General features: G+C 36.8%; 1 protein-coding gene across 4 annotated transcripts in view; it reads right to left on the bottom strand.

The window, feature by feature from the left end:
• LOC107306238 (guanine nucleotide-binding protein subunit alpha-14) overlaps window positions 1–21,698 on the bottom strand; it is a 52,331-nt gene that overhangs the window by 17,532 nt on the left and 13,101 nt on the right. For 2 of the 4 annotated variants that reach the window (XM_015849193.3, XM_085529925.1), the window contains exon 2: window positions 15,715–15,899. In XM_015849193.3, coding sequence (XP_015704679.1) covers window positions 15,715–15,899 — 185 coding nt within the window. Of the gene's footprint in view, window positions 1–10,738; window positions 10,957–15,714; window positions 15,900–19,939; window positions 20,181–21,698 lie in introns of those variants that run through there. The other 2 variants (XM_032441372.2, XM_085529926.1) reach the window with 2 other exon arrangements.

Here is a 21,698-nt window from a genome sequence, read left to right as displayed (position 1 = left end):
GGTATACAAGAAAACAGTCTCTCATCTGACTTTGTCAGCAGTGTCACTGTACAACAGACTTCTGCTCTCACACATCAATTCCTATAACAATCCTTTTTCTTTTTTTTAATAAAAATAATCTGAGCTTATAGTGTCTAGCAAACAGTAATTCAAATTCTTTGGTAACACCTCCATGACTTTATATATTCTGAGGAAAATACTGGATATTACAAAAACAAAAAACCTGAGCAAAGTTGATGCACTACCTGAAAAATCCAGGTTGGCAACAATATGGCAAGACAAAAGATGCATCCTAAATGTCTCCCACTTTTGTTAATGGTTTACTACAAAAAGTAAAATTTACTATGCCAAAAATATAAAAAACTTAATCTTCTCTATTCTTAAGAGGACTGCTATTGGAAAGACATACTAAATGAATGGATGAACAAAAACTGTGAAAATTTAAATCACATGTTCTACTTAGCTCTGTAGAAGAACTTCTGCATTCCAGTGTTGCAGAGCTTCCAGGCAAAACACTGAGAAAGTATTTCACAAAGAGCATGCCTAACCACTTCTCATGATTTATTTATTCCCTTTTGAGCCTTACAGTTCATGTAATACATTGCATCCCTTTAGCTTTACACATTAACATGGATTAAACACTGCTTGTAACAAAGACGGAGATCATGACTTGCTAATTATTAATTAGAAAATTTAATTTACAGACAAAAGACAGAATCTCTTTTTATTTCTAATCTAAAAGACAGAATCTCTTTCTAAATGACTTGTCTCAAAAAATTTCAGACTATGTGCTACAGGGTGTTAAGTCAAGAAATATTTTATATTTATGAAAATGATGAATTCAATGCTACTTCCACATCAGTCAATATTTTCAGAGTCTAAAGTTTAGTTATTGTAAGAGTGCTTGAAGGATGTGACATCTATAATGCATATTTTTCTCATCCTATTTACCTCTGTGGCCTTACATGTAAAAACCTGTTAGAAATGAATCCCTAGTAAACTTTCGTAAATAATTCTGCTGGACAAATAGCTGGCTTTCATGGCAGCTCACACATTACTTACTTCTAATTTTTGAATGGGAAAATATCACTATAATACTTTCCAGCTGGGTGCACTGGTAATGGTGAAGGAAAAAATCCAAAAATCACAGAGTGGCAGGGGTAGAAGGGACCTCAAGAGATTGAATCCAACGCCCCTGCTAAAGCAAGTACCCCACAATAGGTCACACAGGTAGGTGTCCAGATGGGTCTTGAATATCTCCATAGAAGGAGACTCCACAGTCTATCAGAACAACCTTCTGCAGTGTTCTATTACGGTTATTGAAAAGTTCTGTGTGTTAGTATGGAACTTCCTATGTACAAGCTTCAGGCCATTATTCCTTGTTTTGTCACTATGATATTGTGCCTGATATAAAAGACTGTCAGTAAGCTCCCACAGAACAGACCTTGTTCCATCCAAAAATAATCTCTGACTGAATCTCCCATTTCTGTGATGCGAAACAACCTCCCACCTCTCCAAAAGAGCAGCAACACTGATAGTCAGGTGATGGGATGTTGGAGAGATGCACACTTTCCATACTGCCTGCTGGTCATAAAACTTCCTAAGGACCAGCACTTCTAAATGTCACTCTCAAACAGTAAAAATTTAGTGAAGCTTAGAAAACAGCATTGCTTTTTCTCGATGATAGTTTAAACAGCTCAGGAAGAGTCTTTTATGCTCAAATTCTTTCTAGCAGAAAGATAAAAAGGAAAGAGTCATTCCATCCATTTCCTAATTTGGAGGTTACAGCCCTTACCTGGAAAACAGAAACCTGAATTTCAGTTTCCTCTCTGCTGTGTATTAACCACTTCTGAATGTTGCTCTTCTATGCTACTCAATGAATAGTGTCACATTTCCAACAAAGCCTGTCTGTTTAGGCATTCTTGCTTGATACGCTGTGTCTGACTGTCCACATACCAAAGGCAGGCAAAAAACCAACCAAACAAACAAAAAAGATTAGCACTGAAATATTTGATATGGCAATAGCCAAGTCTGTGTTGTTGATTTCAGCTCTAGCAACAGTTCTTCACTTTACAGAAAAAGACACTCTCCAGCAGATGTAAAAGGCCTACTGTATAAAACTGAAGTGGAAGAATTCATCCCTTGATGTTTTTTCTTCAGTGAAAACCACTTCCTTTATAGCTTTCAGCAGGTGTTTTTACCTGTTCTATACTGCAGTCCTGTGAAGCACAAAGTAAACCTCTGTAAGTGAAGTCCTAGTTCAGAGATTTACCAGCTCTCTTTAAAAAAAATCACCAATTACATTAAGAGTGACACAGCTTGTCTAATACAGTTGGATGCCTTTAAGTGAATGCTGTTGGCAGTAAGATTTCACAGCAGAAGAACAGGAGGGAAATTTTGTAGATTAAGAAACAGCTAAAAGACAAAAAAAAAAAAAAAAAAAAAAAAAAAAGAGTTAGATAACCAATCCTCACCAAGTAACATTCAGCAGCAGATTTAGACAGATACCTGGTACTCCATCCCACAAATATCCTATTTAGCGGTATTACACCGTTGCCAAGGTTACAGTGCCTGAAAGTAATTACAGCAGGCAAAGCTAATAATGACACTAGGCTAGTGTGGGAGGATTTCGCACTGTGCTGTGGGTCTGAAAAATTGACTGACAGATCAAATGAAAATCCAGGAGGACCAAGGACTCTGTCCTATTTCATACAACATCCAGACACTGGAAAGATCGTTGTAATAGATGATTATAATCACATCCTCAAAGTCCTCCCATAAAACCTCACTAACAGACCCAAAGGCTCAATGATAGAATTGGCTGGACTTCCAGTTTTATTTGGCACAGCAAAATTTATGAACTTAAATGGAATTCAGCTGGCTGAGTTAGATTGATCAAGTAGTTTCTGTGGAAAAACACATTTTAAATTACTTCCTCCAAAGTTATAACATAACTACTAGATTACCTACAGTGATCTTTGAATATTCTGGTCTCTGAAACAGTTATTTTTAAGCATTCATATAAGCAGTGATCTTTATTTTCTAATGCCCAATCACTTATTCATGATTGTTCAAAGTAGACTCTCCTAATACAAGCAATACTTTTCAAACAAAAAATGCATTGTAAGGTTCTGATCTGCATTCCAAAACCATCCAGAAGTTAGTCTACAAGGAAGAATGCCAGAAACCTTTCAGAGTAAATCCTTGCAAATTAGTAAGTTTAGACAAATTTTAGACACATGCAGTTCCAGAGAAATTACTTCTAAATTGTAACTGTCTTGCAAATTTTAATTCACATTTCTCTTGTTTGTACTGCAATTGACAAGTGTAATAGAACAGTGGTACTCGATTACTGAAAATTATTGTAGGATCCCCCTCAGCTAAGAATCCTGGCTTGCAAAAATAGGCTGCAAAAATAAAACCACCATGAAAGACTTCCCATGCCCCTAAAGAAAGAAAAAAAGAATAAAAAAAAAAAGCGGGGGGGGGGATAGAGGAGGAAAGAAAACAGAAAAAGAGAAAAAAGAAGAAAGACAAAGAGAGCGAGAGAAAAGGAAAAGGAAGTATGGTCAAGGCACTTTAGCACTCTAAGTTCTTTTATTATTTTTCACTTCCAAATAAAAAGTGTTATCACAAAGTAAAATGGAAAGAAAATGGAAGCCAGTGAATATTTTTATTAAGTCAGTTTGGAAGGGATCACTGGGGATCATCGGCTCTGATCCCTGCTCAAAACAGGACTAAGTTTAGAGGATATTTCTTGTACCAAGAACGTTCTCAGGTTCTCACTGGAAAGGACTGTAAAGAATTGGAACAGGCTGACTAGGGAAGTGAAGGAGTCCCCATCCCTGGAGTCATTCAAGCAATGCGTAGAAGCAGTACTGAGAAACCTGGTTTAGTGAAGGGATTTAGCAGGTCAAGCCAGCAGCTAGACTTGACAGTCTTGAAGGTCTTTTTCAACTCAGCTACAATTCATTGAACATGTTGCCATTTCTCAATCTCTAGCTTGCACTGGGGAACTTAAAACTGGAAATATGTTGTTTCTCCTGCTCCAAGGTCTGGTCTCCCACCCATAAGAAACTGGACCTTAGCTGGTGCTGCATTTTAAAATTCAGTTTTAAATTTGGTCTTTATCTGAGTTTGAGACATGATACCAAGTTACAAGTTTTCCATATGGTTGCAACAGATGCACTTTTAAAGAACTCAAAAATTTGATATCAAAATAATAAAATTGCAAGAAAAGTAGTAAGCCTCAATTAAATCTCATAGGTTACACCTTTTATATATACATATAGATAGATAGATAGATAGATAGATAGATAGATAGATAGATAGATAGATAGATAGATAGATAGATAGCTCCATATCATAGGTAATCTCACTGAAGATAATGTATTTTACATGGGAAATTATCTAGATTACCTGAGGTCATGATCTGAAGGCTTTCTTCTACATCCCAGCTATCTTAATACCTTTGTTCTTGAGCTTGTGGGGTTTTTTGAAAGTACATCTATTTATGTTGTTGTATTTCTTGATGAGTTTCCTTTTAATGTTCCTGATTTCACTGTCTGTCTTAATTATTGCTGTATTATTTTAAAATTTTGCTCTACTGAGACCTGACAAATAACTTCAGTGCATTGTTGTGGTCATGGAGAAGATAAGGGCATCAGGGATGTTTTTACTGGGGGAAGTTAGTTTTCAGTTTCCTTAAGCCAGTTTATCTCTGTGTTTGTGGTAGAGCTCTGATGCTGGGAAGCACTAAGAATAATAGTTGTGCTGAAAACTACCTGTACACTGTGATGTCTGGAACAGTGAACTTTAGTTTAAAGGAACCAAAAAATCAGTAGGGCTTCAAAGTAGCATGAGCTCATCCAGGACATTTTCACCACAAACAAACCTGCATGCCAAAGAGTGCTGGCAGCTGCTGGCTATACCACTCTGCCCTACTGCTTGTGGACATGGCCCTTTCCAACCCAAACCACTATATGACTCTATGTATATACAATATACAGCACTATATATACACATGTTCTTGCTTCCTATGGCTACTACTCTCTTCCTATTATTAATACAAGGAGTAAAATATTTCTTCTACTTTTTATAGTTTCATTGCTATTTTGAGATGCATGGATGGAGTGAATACTGCTATTGGAGACTGTAAATTAATAGCAGGCCAAGGTATTCAAAACTGCATCTTTGAAAATATCAGACCTCATCACAACACACACAAGTTAGAGGTGCAAGATCCACAGTGACCACAAATAAGGAACATTCCCCCACCCCTAAGAAACTTCCTTAGATTTATTTAGTTTTGAAAATAATTTACATCTGAAGCACATGACATACACATATGCACATGATCTCCTGTTTTTTATTTCTTTGTTAATTTCCTTCTATTATTTAAAATAGGCATGCTGCAGGAGATATTAAGACTTCAAATGATAATTGTCTTTAACACTCACTTAGGCTTGACAGGTTTTCCAATCCTGACATCTATGTTTGTTTGAAATTAAAATCTTCCTCGTGTTTTTGTTGGTGGTGATGTGGCTAAATGTGAGAGAAAGGAATAATACAGTTATTAGATGAACTGCTTCAAACAACAATGCTGAGCATTACAGATCAGAAACTTCAAAATCGTTATTTTTTTTATTATACCTCAAAGCCATATCTTCCTAGTCCTGTTAAATACTGTTGACCTTGCCATCAAAAACAATTAAAAAATATCTACCTCAGTGTCTGGAAGTTCAGTCATAAATTAAAACTTTGACATTCGTCTTGTTATGTTTTTAACTGAAGTCATTACAAGACTGTAATTTTCATCCATTACAAGACTGCAATTTTCATCCTAGCTTCACTACAGGAACACTGTATTGAAATGAAATACATGATTACAACTGTACAGATAGTGGAATATAACTATACATGGACACTAAAGGCAAAACAAGAAAAAATGAAGCTTGGCGCTATTTTAGGACTGACTTCCTATTTCTACGTATATGCAAAAAAATTAAGGTATTAACAATATGAAACATTATCAACTTCTTAATTTTTTTGTATGTCATCTGCTCCTATGGTAATCCCCTCCATATTTCTAAATTCCGGAAGAAAATTCAGAATGGAATCATAGAAAGTGATGATGGCTTGAGTTGGAAGGGTCCTTAAAGATTCAGTTCAAAACCCCTGCCATAATCAGGGCTGCCACACATCATATCAGGCTGCCAAGGGCGCCATCCAACCTGGTATTGGACATTTCCAGGGATAGGGCAGCCACATCTTCTCTGGGCATCCTGTGCCAGTATCTCACAACCACCTGAATAAACAAATTCTTCCTAACACCTAAAGTAAATTTCCTCTCTTTTAATTTAAAGCCACTTCCTCTTTCCTTTCTCTATCTGCTCATGCCCACTAACAAAATCCCTTCAAGAACTGGAAGGCCGCAATGATCCTCCTGGAAGCCTTCTCTTCTTCAAGCTAAACACGCCCAACTCCCTCAGTCCTTCATAAGAGTGGTGCTCCAGTCCTCTGATCACCTTTGTGGCCCTCCTCTGGACCAATTCCAAAAGCTCCACATCCTTCTTATGCAGACAGCTCCAGATCTGGACACATCTAGACAGACAGGGCCTCATAAAGGCATAGAACAATCAGCCACCTCCCTTGCCCCGCTGTAGCCTGATATAATGTTGGCATTCAGGGCTTATGTCCAGCTTTTAGTCTGCTGGAATCACCAACACCTTAATTGCAGGACTATTCTCAAGGAATCAGTCTCCCAGTTTGTATATGTAATGGCGATTGGCCCAACCCATGAGCAACACCTTGCACTCAGTCTTGTTTAATCTCACTAAATTCCTGTAGAGTTACTACTGCATACAACTGTATCAAACAGAGCTGTAAAATAGCATTTATTGTTGACATAATAAATCTTTCTTAATTCCTCTGTGAATATTTAATAGCTTAGAGAACAGATGTAAGAGATGAGAAATATTTATGATTTTCATGGACATTCTTGAAGCTGATTCTTCTGGAAGAAACGTTAAGGTTCATGTTAGACTTGGAGGAGATCCGAGACAGTCAGCATGGTTTCACCAAGGGCAGGCTGTCAGACCAATCTGGTGGCCTTCTGTGATAGAGTCATAGCATTAGTGGACAAAGAAAGGGCATGTGATGTCTGGAAAGGAGACAGAAGATCTGGGTGTTTTGTACCTAGGCATAAGATAAACTCTCTGCTTGTTATGGAACCTGCTTGCTTTATAGCCAATGGATTATTAATGGAAATGTATTGAATGTGCGTGTTAGAATATAAAATGCTTGCTTAGAAGAATATGTGGAGATACACAAGATGATAAGGATACACAAGATGGCGCAGATACACATCGTGATCACGATCATCACACAATAAAGAAATCTTCTTGGCACAAGAATCCAGTGTCATGATGCTAACTCATGACCTTTATCCTATACAATTCTTTATTGTTAGATCCCATCTTTACTAAAGAAACAATTAGAAAATTCCTCATAGAAATGCTATGACAATCGGCAATAACTGTGAAAAAGGTTCTTCCAGAATTTAAGACAACTCATACCTAGGCGGAGAAGACTATTGCTTAGGACAGTAGGCTGACAGAAGCAGCAGAAAGTGCCCAGCATTCCACTGTGTCTTGATCTGTTTCTGTGCAGAACTCTCAACCAAAGAAGAGAACAGTATCCCAAATACTTTATAGTCCTCTAAGGCAAGCATTTTGTCTCACCAAGACTTGAGCCTTATGCTAGTTTAGCCATGCTGTCTCTCGAACTGGCCTATATCATGAAGAAGCTTAAAACTGATTCTGATTAAGAGACTGGAGCCATTCTGATTAAGAGACTGGAGCCATACTTCCATGTGCATTCATGAGAAAATTTAGACTATTAAGGGGCGAAAGAGAAGTTCAGCGTAAACTCAAGTAACTCAGTCACAGTAGAACAGAAGGTAAGAGGTGACTTTTCAAGACACCCAGCAAGTATGAAATGATACCACAATGCCAGAAAACATAAACTTGACACAGAACAAGTCTTTTCCATCCATCCTTTTACTGGAATTTTAATTTCCTTTACTAGGAAACAAATTGAATTTACTACTAATGGCTTTTATTTATTACATCCCTGTAAATGATGAACAAAAAACACTTTCTGACCTTTTGGAGTGTACTTGGTAAGTTTCAGACACTTGCAGTGCAGGGTTTTTTGCCATGACATCTAATCAAAGGCTAATATCAGTGACTGTGGTGTGCTGTCCTCTCACATGACAACTCCTGTTTCATTGACAGACTGTCCTGTCCTTCCTGCAAGAAAGTTCTGGCTACAGAATTATTTTTAACAAACTTGTTATTGCAAACTCTCTCATGTATGACCTTGGGTGCACCTGCAAACCCAGCAGGCATAAAAGGACGCCCAATAGGGACTTTGGGTAGTCACCTTCTTGGTGGCCATCACTGACTTTCATTCTTTATCCTTTTTCCTCAGTTTTCCCTTTTTGTTACTTTCTTCTCATACAATTATTAAGTAATCGCAATATCTATCTATCTAGATATTTCTATCTAGAAAGTTGAAAAATCCATACAGAAACAGTCTGGCATTCTTTGCTCTTGTTATTCTACCCATGCCTCTTCACAGAATGCTAACTTCACAGTAAGCATTACCAACACAATTTTATGAAGCAGAGTGAACAGTGATATAACAATCCATCTGGACTTAGTTTACTCTACTCTTGTTACTTTACAGATGAGTAAGTAATTACTATTCTGAGGATGAAAATCATTTAAATTTGTATTTTATAAAAGCAAACAAGATCTTGGAAAACCTTAAATAACAGCAACTGAACACAACACCTTTTCAGAGTCATGCAGACCTCACAAATAGTTAAGACTCAATGTCCACTCATCCAGAAAAAGCACCAAGTGGTCTCAGCCCCATTACAATGGGGAATACCTCCATGCTGCACACAAGCAGTGTGGCCTCCTACTGCAGCAAGCATTTCTTCATGGCTCTAAATTCACGCCCCAGATAGATATAGAGATTGTGTAAGAGGCATACAACAGAAAACAACTGACTTCATGCAAGGAGGCATTTGGTTGAAGAACAGTATATTCTTATTCAAAGAAATGTTCTCTACCCCTTCAAGAAGGAATGGGAGATAGCAGGGTTGGTTGACCAGCATCAAAATAGTTGTCTTTAGAAAAACCTTATACTAAGTAAGAAATATAAATCTAATTTCTGAGAAGAACCCTTTGTACTGTATTTCAATGCACATAAAAATAAAAGAGAGTAAAGAATGGCACCATGGTGTTTGCTAAGAAATAAGCGAACACTAAAAGCACTTCTTCATTGCGGCAAATTTATCCCAAAGAATGATTTTGTTCACAGGCTTTAGCACTAAGGAAAGAGCAGGCCTAGAGGAATTTTCTAGACGCTTTTCTTTCTGAAGTGGCTTTTATATTTCTAATAACAGCAGATGCTGACTTAAATGATTCTGCCCGAGCTGCTACTAACTGGTCGTTCATCTGTCATTAATTTATTTGTTTTCTCACAGAAGATTGCCAGTTTTCCTTTAGAATAATACCCATTAAACTTTCCATTAAAAACAAACAAACAAACAAACAAACAAAAAACTTTAAATTTTTCACTGCAATGAGTCAGTTCCACATTGCAGTAAATATTTCTGTCTTTATTCTAGGAATCACGATTTCTCAGCTGCACAAGTGCACTCACTTCTTTCTTAATAAAAGGCAAAATATGCAAAAAAAGGCCACATCAGAAAATGCCGTACACTGGAAAAAGTTGTCAGCAAAAGTAGTCTTTCACACAGAAAAACTATCTGTTCTACAGCCAGTTGTGTGCAAATATCAAAAGCCTCACTTTGTGATACGTATATTCAAGTACTGCTTTTTCAGCGCTGATTCAGCTTCAGGGCCCTGGTTCTGAATCAGGAAAAGCACAATTGTATGTTACTTTAACTTACAATTTCTTTTATATAACTTTTGATTAATTGGTTTTAAGGATGGCAATTTGCGGTCGCATTCTGACCCAGAGGCACACTTTCCTCATTCTTCTGACCAAACGCTGCTGGAGATGAACTCTGGCTAATTTTATTGTGACAATTACAGATGTGAATTTGCCAGACTGAACTCAGGCAACAAAGCCAGATGCATGTTTCCCATGCTAACTCTGACACTGAAACAGCAGCTTCTGGCAAAGGAGCTGGGTCAGATAACATACTGAGCCACAGAAGCCTTTGTTCAGTGAACTTGTTTCAGCCTCTGTAACAAAGTTGTATTGCTTTTTAACTCTTTACTCCACAGTTTGCAGAACAAGTGAACTGGGCTTTGTTCAGTCTTCTGCACTATTAGCAGAACCATTCACCGAGATACTCTTTGTTTTAGTTGCCAAAAAATAATATCTTCACAGAGAAAGCAATGGAATTATTCAGTCATTACGAGAGATGGAAAAAAGAGATGGAAAAAAAAATCTGTCACGGGTTACTTAGATTTACCTATGCCCGTGACAGGGAAGCCACCCCGTGGGCCCCCCCCCCCGGGGCCCGGAAAGGAGGGGAAAAAAGGGAGTGGGATAAAACAGCGACAATCTAAGGAGGAAAAACTTATTTTACTAAATATGATACCGAAATACAAGATAACACAATATAATATAATTGAGGCTAACAAATCGAACGAAACAGAGAGAGAGAGTCCCCGAAAACCGAGAGGCCTACTGTGAACTCTAGGCGACACGGCTGGAACGCTTCCCACTCTCCGAGAAGTTCGAGAGAAGAAGGAGGGCACTCCAGCCTGGAAACGAGATTATATAGAGTCCTGGTCCCGTGACTTATCATTAACCCTGTTGTTCTCTGGGATATGTAGTCTTCTTCTGTGGACTGCACATTCAATAGAAGTATCCATACTTTACATGATGTTATGATGTGGAATACTGATAGCAAAATTACAAAATTACAAAACCATGACAGGAATATAGGGAGCAAGAAGGATATTAGGTGTTAAGAACATTAAAATCTACTCTAAAAAGCCAAAAAGATGTTAACCACGTATACATATTCTTCAAGTACTTCAAGTACTTCAAGTACTCAAGTATTCTTCAAGATTTCTTAAGAAATCTTCACTTAAAAAACTAAATACAAGTCCGGAGTCATCACTTATTAACTATACATCACTAGTTATCTTTTCCCTCACAACTGTCTTTCACAGAATCACAGAATCACAGAATTGTAGGGGTTGGAAGGGACCTCTAGAGATCATTGAGTCCAACCCCCCTGCCAAAGCAGGCTCCCTACACCACGTCACACAGGTAGGCATCCAGGCATGTCTTAAATATCTCCAGAGAAGGAGACTCCACCACATCCCCCTCCACCACCCCCCTTTCCTTCTCATTATCAGATCTCTTTTCATTTATATGCACTGTTTTGCCGGTTAAGTTGGTAGCATTTCAAAATGAGAGAACATGATGTGATTATTTAACACTATCTGTAAACACAGTAAATTTTGCCTCGTTATTTATCTGTTATATTCTTGTTTACTTCTCTGTGTTATGCTAAAGGCTGCAGAGAAAAAGTAACTTTTATATTGTGATACTACTTAAGGTGAAAGGCTGTTTCAAGAGAAGTCTTAATAAATTTCAGGAGGTAAAGATACAGTAATTTTTGTTGAAAATGTAATAAATTATCAACAATGAGAATTTTTGTAGAAGAGGCTGGAGTTCCAACCATTCAGATTCAGATGAGCTTTATACGGTGGATCAATATTCTCTAAGTAACATTCATCAGCTCCACTACTGTTACACTCCTAGCCAGACTTTCCTATTTATGAAAATGTAGGTCCAGTCACAGTTTGGAACACTTCCAATATTTCTTGCCATGTATTTCTCACTGCACCCAGGAAGGTTCAGATTGCATATTAGGGAAAATTTCTTAACTGTGAAGGCAGTCAGTGGGAAAAAGTAGTGAGGTGGTTGACGTTCCAGCCTGTCACTGTTCAAGTGGCTTTGGGACTATTTTCTCAGTAATATGCTTTAACTTTTGGTTAGCCCTGAACAGATCAGGCAGTTGGACTAGATGACCTTTGTAGGACACTTCCAACAGCCCCACATTCACTGTGAGGGCAATATACACCAGCTTTACCAGTGGAATTCAAAGCAAATGAGTACTTTTAGTACAGTGTACAGAAAGTACAGTCCTTCTAGAGAAGGAATTACAGCACTATTCTAAAGCTATCCCGCTGTCAATCTGAAGACTGATGCATGAATGACAAATGAAATCCTGCATCTTCTATTCTTCCAACTCCATCTGATTTCTTCCCCTTTTTGCCTGAAGGGCTTATTTATTTTTCCCCCTAATATTTTCACCTTATGTTCATTTAAAAAATACTGACTGATGAAAAAGAATATCTACTACAACTGACTTTTTCGCCTCTGACGTGTGCATTCCTTCTTCCATTTACTTAAACTTAACTCTCATGTATACTCAAACATGACTTCTCAAATAAGACAAGTGTTAGCAGTTCCACTGACTTTAGTCTTGCTTTTTGACAGACACTATGGAGAGAAGAAATGTTTGTAAATTAGTTAACTCACACACTTCACACAAAAAGTTTACCCTCAGAGACTTTAAATCATGTTATACTGTAACTGGACACTAATCAGCACTCAATTTAGCAATTTACACAGTATGACATTGAAAATTAAAATATAAATAATGAAAGTCTCACTCCCCTAAGCCAAGCTAGATCAATTCTAGTAGGAATTCTTATAGAGCAGCTATAACAGGAACAACTGAAAACAAAAATTAAACTATGCATTCCAAAAATACAGACAAATGATCAGACTTGAGACTGGCAGCATGGGAGGGCGTACTCAGAATGAGTAACTGCAAAATTTTATAGCAAACAGTAAGCTAAACATTTCTTAAAGAGAATGGAGACATAAAGAGATACCTGAATAATCTCAAATCCTAACAGCATTAGGTGATTCACCCCTACAAATTGTATAATATTTTCTTAGAAGTGTAATTTAATATATTTGATTTATTAACAGATGTGCCGAATTTACCAACTTCGGTTTTCATAACTTCACAGAAACTTCAAATAAAATTATTGGTAATAGAAGACCTGGGAAAGTCATCAGGATCAAATAGTCAATTATTAAAATAAATTAAAACAAATAAATTTAAATCAATCCCTGAAAACCTTTCAAATCCTGACTACTTCCACTAAAGTAGCATCAGGTATATTCTGTAGGTTTAAGCTAGTACTATAATTATGCCTTAAATTGCTAGGCTCCTAAACATTTGCAAGACTAATCCTTTATAGCCAAAATGTGAAAACTGAGATAAAGTCAAAATAACTCAAAGAACATAACTGATGAAATTAGGATAAAAATTGTTTGCTTAATTAATATGAAAGTTTCAAGCAACTTAAAGAGCAATACAAACCAAACCCTTCTTCCTGTCTAAGTGCAGCACAAATAGTTTCAGTTAGCATCTTGTTTAGCTCCTGTAGAAAGGCAAAAAAATTACATAATACTTGTAGCTGACAGCTAAAACAGTGAACATCTTTACAACCCTCCTATTAAATTTGCTTTTATTTGCAAATGTTAAGAGGATTATTTGGGCATTCTGTTATAAGTTATAGATTTGCCCAACACATTTAAAAGGCTGAAACTCTCAGCAACAATCTGTTCTCCCCTACGAAAGGATCAAATGAAGAGACATTGGGCAGCCAGGGAACTCCAGGGCCCACAGAGGAGGAGGAAATCTGACCTGGTCAAAGAACAACATGGATGTAAGAAAAGCATCAACCAAAAAAGTCAATTGATCAGACAAATAAATAAATAACAAGGCCAGAGGGTGGGGTTTTTTTGTTTTGTTTTGCTTTGTTTTGTTTTCCCCTGGAAAAAGAAGATGTGATGCGGACAGGATCAACATACTGAAAAGTGGAGACCACTGGACAACTATAATGTGGCCACTGGGCACACTATTGCAATAGAATTCTGACACCAGAGCTGTGTAAGTCCTCTGTTTAATCACTGTGTTGTCAATAGCTGCCCATTACAGGCTTAAGATCATTTAATGGAATCAGTTATAAGATTTACAGTACTTTGCCTTATACTCACCGCCTAAATGAAAGACATAATTTGCATATGTCTCCTGCAAGTGACAGTAACTCAAGCATGGTTACATTCAAATTATTGCTTAGGAGTTTCCCTACGTGTAAGCAAAAATGATTTGTTTTCTAAAAGCCAACAAAACTGAGCACACAAAACTGTGTTCATAGCAGGTCTTTTAATAAGCATTTTCAATAAAGAAGCACCAGATCTAATTCTGCCTCTCTTCAAAAACTGTGCAATGGCATTATAACCTTCTGAATTGGAAGACAATGGTGGCACAGCAACAAGCAAGAACAGAATTTACCCAGAATACCATGTTATGGGAATGTATCCAGCCCAATTCTTAGAGCTCAGAATAAGAAAAACTTTGCTATTTACTAAACCTACAGAGATTTGTTTTTAAAATGGAAAGAAAAGCAGCACAAATCCCAAAGCTTGATAGGATGTACTTCAAACGTAGTTCTTCAAGTAGATCCCAAATATCATCACTTTTCATGAAAACATATAATTAAAATGAACTATGTTCACAAATACATTTCCTAAAGGTATTCATTAACCATCAGAATTTTTTATTCTGTAGGAAATAACTACCTGTTGATACTATTTGTTCTTTTTGTTATTAAAATAGATCTCTATTTTAAATAATATTTTCAATCCTTCTTTTTTATTACCCAAAGAAGAATACACAATATGAAATAACTAAATAGCAAAAATATATTGATCATTCATATATTCTTCATGTGATCGTATTTTTGAATGAAAAGTAGCTTACTTACATTTACTTCAATCAAAAATATCAGCCCACAACCTTTCTTCCTGATGCTCTCTACAGGTAGTCTTCCCTATCTTAAATCCAAAAAATTATCTACCTGGGAATCCCTCTTAATTTAAAGAAATAACACATAATAATTTGCTTAAACAATCTTCATTATATTGAGCAAAATCTCCACATTCTAAAACCAGTCTTGTCTCAAAAACCTGTCTGTATTTCATAATAAAAATAAAACTGAATAAGCAACTGATTTAACAGACAAAATACAGCAAAAAATTGATTTAACTGAAGCAGAAATATATTTTATTTTGCATAATTCTACAATACTAACAACTGAAATAAAAAGAATTACTATAACATAAGCTTAAATAAAAAAAGTTTGGAGAAGACACTCTCATATTCAAGTCAATTAAGTTAACAGAGGTTACTATCAAATCCAAAAGGTAGCATGTTTCAAAGCACACTTCTGTTTATTGGATCCAATTCTTCCCCACAAAATATACCCAAAGCCTTTCATTTTGGAGTGGTACTGACAAGCCACCATGTATTAACTCATAAATTAGATTCCAGAAGAAAATTACTGGTGCTCACTACTTATTAACAACTCATACCAACAAATATCCTCCCTTCCTGCCCACCCTCAATTCCTTGCCCACCTTCCCCATTCATACTGTGGAACATCAAACTCCCTGCATGACGTGCAGAATTTAACGTTCTACTTGCACTTAGTCATGAGTCAGATCACTCAGGTACAGGCTGAAACTTCATGCACCGAAACTTGAATTTTCTTCGTACTGTCTTACCTCATTTTCTTCAGATGTGTACTGTATTTTCAGAGTGTCCATGGCTCTGATCATAGCTTGCATGGCAGTAAATATATTCTGGTAAACCAGTTTTGTGAAGCCTTTCCTGTCTTCTTCTGTGTAACCTGATCCGTGGATAATCCTCATTTGTTTAATGAATGTACTCTTTCCACTTTCTCCTGTGCCTGTGAAGTGCAGTGGGAAGGAGAGAGAAAACAAAAACACAACACTGTAGGCTTTGCAGACTCTAGAAGTAGAAAATATCTGTAAATACATATGCAAGGATGTGCATCTTACCCCACGGCATAGTGGTCACCATTAACTGTAGTAATATTTTTTAGTTTCCTATGATCTATATGTTTTAATTACAATATTAGTAGCTTTGTTTGTTATTCTCTTTCAAGACACATGGACGTATCTTTTTAGATACCCAGTTTGGACTCCTTGGCTCGAGAAAGACAGGGAACTGCTGGAGACAGTCCAGGAGAGGATTACATAAGATGTTGAAGAGCTTGGAGGGGCATCTCTTTCAGGAGGAAAGACTGACAGACTTGGTGCTGTTTAGCCTGGTGAAGACTGAGAGGGGATTTTATCAGCATTTCTAAATATCTAAAGAGTGGCTGTCAAGAGGATGGTGCCAGGTTTTTTTCAGACCATCAAATAGGACAAGGAGCAACAGGTATAAGCACAGAAAGTTCCATCTAACCATGAGGAAAAACTTTTTTACTGTGAGGGTGACAGAGCACAGGTCTACGCTGCCCAAAGAAGTTGTGGAATTTAATTCGCTGGAGATATTCAAAACCTACTTGGACACTTTTCTGCTTTTTAGGGTTACTTATCAACTAAATGATCTTCAGAGGTCTTTTCCAACCTCTATTAGTGCGTGATTCTGTGATTCTGTTATTTCCTGTCCACCGTACAGCCCATGCTTCAAATGACACTGCTAGAACAACTCTATTCTATGCTACCTATAGTGCTCATCAGAAAAAGGCTGAAGCATAGTTCCACCCTTTTCTATCAATCAATTAAAAATATTTAATACTTTTGTCTGTGAGAAGATTAACATATCTATTATTTCAAAAAATGCTTGGGATCATTTTAATTTTGGCATTGTGTTGGTTTAGTTGAGAGGGATGGAACACAGAGGTATGTTGGCACAAATGTGAAACACAAATTCTCAAATGAATTTGTTGTAGTAAACTGCTGATGCTATGTTACATCCATTCCAAAGGCATCAGTAAAGCAGTCCTGCCCTGGCATGCCAATTTTAGGATGTCAAAGTAAATACAATTGAAATACAACTCATCTGGAAAAGCAACAACAACAAAACAAACAAACAAACAAACAGAAAAACACCTACAACACCAAAACATAGAGCCTCTTCCACTGCCTGCAAAACTCATATTTTTGATGGGAAAAATGCACTGATAAATTCAGGTTGATCTGCTGGCCTAAATTTTTACTCAGGTCAGAATTAACACTCCTGTTACATTACAGAAGCATCCCCTACAATTTTTTTAAAAGAAAATTTAAAGTAAATTAATTTACTTTAATTTAAAGCACAACAGCAGGCATATGTAACTATGCACTATGCAAATTAAGTTTAAATGGGAAAATTATAGTCCTTTGTACTAATTACAGCTGCGAAAGGATGTTACAATGATCCTTTTTTGCAAAGAGCAAAACTACCATGGGTCTGGTTTGAAGTGGTCATTTGCAATCTAAGTTCTTTCCCACATGAATATGTTTTATTTTTTTAAGAAATTTAAAGTTGGTTTCTCATCAACGTTCTATTTTATCTAATCTGAATTAACCTCCATCAAAAGCTCATCAAAGTGGTACGTAAGTAGTAAGCAGAGCCATTCCATTTTACCCTATGACCTCTTATAATGCAAAACACAAGTTAATTTAAAAGCTTTTTGCTCCCTACCCTGACCTTAAGCAGAGTGCAGTGTTCCTTCTATATTCTTCCTTCCAGCAACTCCTTTTGTGTAAGCTCTGCCTCTTGTTATAAGCACAAAATACAGGATCTCTGTGCAAGTCCAACAACACATGCTTTTTATTTCTCCATTCTCATTAGCTATCTAAAAAAATTAGCTTAACACAAAACAAGTCTTTTGAAACGCATCCTGACAGAGGATCATTTTAAAGCATGAGATAAAATGGTAGGGCTTTCAGAAAGAGCTTGGATGTGAAGCAGTCGTGTCGATATGCATTCTTGGAGAAATTAAGCTAAACAGAACTACATTTAAGGATGGAATTGCATAAACAAGAAGATTTGGCTTGAATATATTTTTAATTAAAGTAGTTGGAAAACAAATGGATACTCACAGTTTGGAACCTGTTTTTTAAGGCTTCAGTTAGTGGGAATTAAGAAAATGGAGTACACTATTAATGTTAGGAATAACAAAAGCGGTAGTAGGATAATAAAATGCACGTAGATAATAGAACAATAAAAGTCAATGTCATTATATACTTTGGAGGTATAAAATCGCTGTTCAATGCCATCCATTAAAGAAGCACTAGATAAAGGGAGATTTTAAAATGTGACTGTATACCGCCGAGATGTATGAATGCTGTTATTACAAGTAAAATAGTAAAGGCCATTTGTGTGATAAAAAATACAAGAAAAGCTGATTCACTCGAGTCAGAAAGTTGTCACTGATTCTCACACAGAAGCTCCTGGATTTCTCATATCCTGCTCTGTCAACCCTTTAGAAGATGTCAATCTGGTTGGAGCCCCCAGTGAGAATGAGGATGTGAGGTTTCTTCTATCGGTCCTCTAATCATACCTTCTTAATTTTTTCATAACAATATTATTCATTTTACATAGTTCCTACAACAAATCAGTGTTCTATTTATTTTTCAAGATTTCTATGTTGATTTACATGAAGAGACACCTCTCAAAGCACACAGCTCATTTACACAGAATGAAAGACAAAAGCATATAAAACCTTCCATTAGTGATAGAGAAATTAAGCAATGCACTGGAAAGTTTCTGAAGCTTTCAAGAAGAGAGTTATATATCCAACAAATGCAAAGCTGAGTCTTAAACTGTAACATCTGGAACCTTCCAGTGGAAAATGTGTCAGGCTTGTTGTACAACAAGAACATAATTAAAAACTTTCAGCTCAATTCTGACTTTCTTCTACATCAGAGTCACAGCTGATCTCTTTCCTCAGTCGGTTCTAACACTGCACTGTGTATGGCAATGGCAGCACCAAACAGAATTATATTTTCACTGGATCATTCCTGCAGAAAAAATAGCACTAATAATCAAAATCATGATATACTTCTATTCAATTCCAAAAAACCTGTTTCAACAGTGATAAGTGAAATGAACATGAAGGGACAGCTTCATTTCCTATAATTCTCAAAGAAATCATAATTTAGCTCTTTACAGTGTAATGTGGGCTCAGGGCTACCAAGCAAAAAAAAAAAAAGTATGCAAGGTTCTGATATTCTTGAGGGCAGTTAAAAACTGCAAACCAAAATTTCTGACACATAACTGATGCTTAGACACCATCCTTTAAGTCCCAGCACTCATTCTTTTGCTGCTTTCTTTGATTCTTTCCTGCACACTGAGCACTTCTTGCAAAGCCCATGGATTCACCACAAGTGAATCACACTGCAGCAATGCCTGTTGTGTAAGAAAGGAATTTGTGGGAATTTGTGGGAAAACAACTGTTTTCCTATTTGTTTTCTCTTTTCTGTGTGCATATGATTCTCACCATCTGCATTCTAAATGGGGAAATGGAGTCAAAAAAATAACCCATCCAAAAGACGTTTCTGAGATAAAAAATATGGTGAGAGTAGAGAAGCAGTCTGTGCCCAGCCTCAGAATTGCAGAAACTCTCTCACTCTTTTTTGGATGGTCTACAGCTGGCTTTAATCACAGGGAAAAGAAACATAACACTCTACATGGCTCATAATGTTGGCAGTTACACTGCAGTAGAATAATGACCTATGCAGCACTTTAAAGCTAGTCAAAAAGTGAAGTAACAGCCACAATTAAAACAATAGTAATGTAAGGAGATTAAGAACACTAATCAGTTCTAATTTTTAAAAGTACTCTGCAGTTTTTAAAGAAAGGAAAGCTCATTCGTAAATGACAAAATCTAAACAGCTTCTAAGCTGTTCCTTAATAGACTAATGAACGTGCAAATGAAGATAAATCTTCAGTAGTTAATAGTTAAAAGATTTGCATAGGAAGATCGATATGTACCTGCAGAGAATGGGCAGGCAGTGGCAAAGTGCATAATGTAATGCAGCAGGGTTCCTCCAATTTTCAGGAGTCCTGATTGTTTTGAAATTCCTTCATGACTTCAAAAATTACTGAATGATTAAGAGAAATAATAGCAATGAGCCAGTCAGAACTGCACAAACTGAAGTTTTCCAAGCCTTTCTCCACCAGTCTTTCTTCTCACATGCTCTTCCAATGACTGCTAAGTTCTGCTTTCCAGTCACTGCAAGATGAAAATTATTATGTTTGCTGTTAGAAGATGTACATTATCCTCAGCCCATATTGCTGAATATTTGCCTTTTGTGTGTGTACTTGGCAAAAATAATGAGAGAAGGTGCGGTAGTGTCTGGGTAAGACCTATGCGGTGTAGGGCAGAAGCCAAAATACAAGTTAAGCAAGGAAAGCAGAAGGGAAAGATCAGTTTGAGGCCTAATCTCTGTAACACTCACTCAGAATTATATACTGTTTTGCCAGGCTGACAAAGTGAGCACTGGATTAAAATATAAGTTTATATTTTAGTACCCTTAAGTACTCTTGACTGCACACCTCTGAAAAAAATCTACCATGAACTACTCATTACTTACCTCCAGTTCAAGAGCACACAGTACAATCCAACAGTGCTCAAGCACAAATAGCAAATTTTGAGACTTTTAAAAAATATTTCCTTATGTAATCTTTAATTTTTTATATTGAGAATAGACATGACTTGTGGGTATTGATTGACACCTGGCAGAATATAGAGCCAGCAGAGAGCCCTGGGGAGCATTGGAAAAGGCTTCCTTGGGAAGTGGCTGAGTAACCATCCCTGGATGTATTTAAAAAAATACATTGATGTGGTGCTTATGGACATGATTTAGAGGTAGTCTTGAAAGTGCTAGGCTAATAGTTGGACTTGACCTTAGAGCTCTATCACCTTAGATTCTATGATTTTATGTTCTCATTTCAAAAAGAGAGGACTTGAGTTTTTATAAAAGCTGAAGAACTGTCTATGATTCCCCACCCAACTGCTGATAAATCAAAGATCTGTCATCAGAAATGTTCATCTGAAATAAAGATATTGACACTGCACCTAAATTTCAGACTTAGTGTTTGAAGTTCCAGTTTTATTATCTGTGCACCAGCGGCAGTAAAACCCTACTCTAACGTCACATCCGAAGTTCAAATTAACTCCAAATTAATAAATAACTGGGATGATTCTGCTGTTGAGGAAGTAGAAAGAATGCAACAACTTCTTCCAGTCTACAGTGGAGATGGTGAGACACTGAAACAGGCAACCCAGAGATGTGGCTAATGCCCCATCCCAGGAGACTTTCAAGGTGATACTGGATCAGGCCCTAGGCAACCTGTCCTAGCTGTGCCTATCCCTGTTCACTGCAGGGGAGTTGGACTGGGTGGATTTTAAGGGTCTCTTCCAACTCTAAGGATTCTGATTCCATCATTCTATAAATATGGTTATCAGTATCATTGAACACCTTGAAATAGGTATATCTGTGTAGTACTTAGCAACAGAAGAAGACTAGAAGACTAGAAGAACAAAGCTGTCCACCTGTCCACTAGAAATCCGTATGCACACAAAAATTACATGCAGAATAAAAATATTTGCAGGTAATCCATTGTAAATCTTAAAGAAATTACCACTGTCTGTCATACAGATAATATAATGAAATCCATTTTCATTTCCTTTTACTTTCTAGGCTTCAGATGATGCTTTATACACATAACAGCACTGACATAGGCAAAA

This window comes from Coturnix japonica, chromosome Z (assembly GCF_054131305.1).
Source record: "Coturnix japonica strain WE chromosome Z, WE-NBRP24, whole genome shotgun sequence".
Lineage (NCBI taxonomy): Eukaryota > Metazoa > Chordata > Aves > Galliformes > Phasianidae > Coturnix > Coturnix japonica.
Note: the sequence above shows the minus strand (reverse complement) of the source record. Positions and strands in the feature narration are given on the sequence as shown.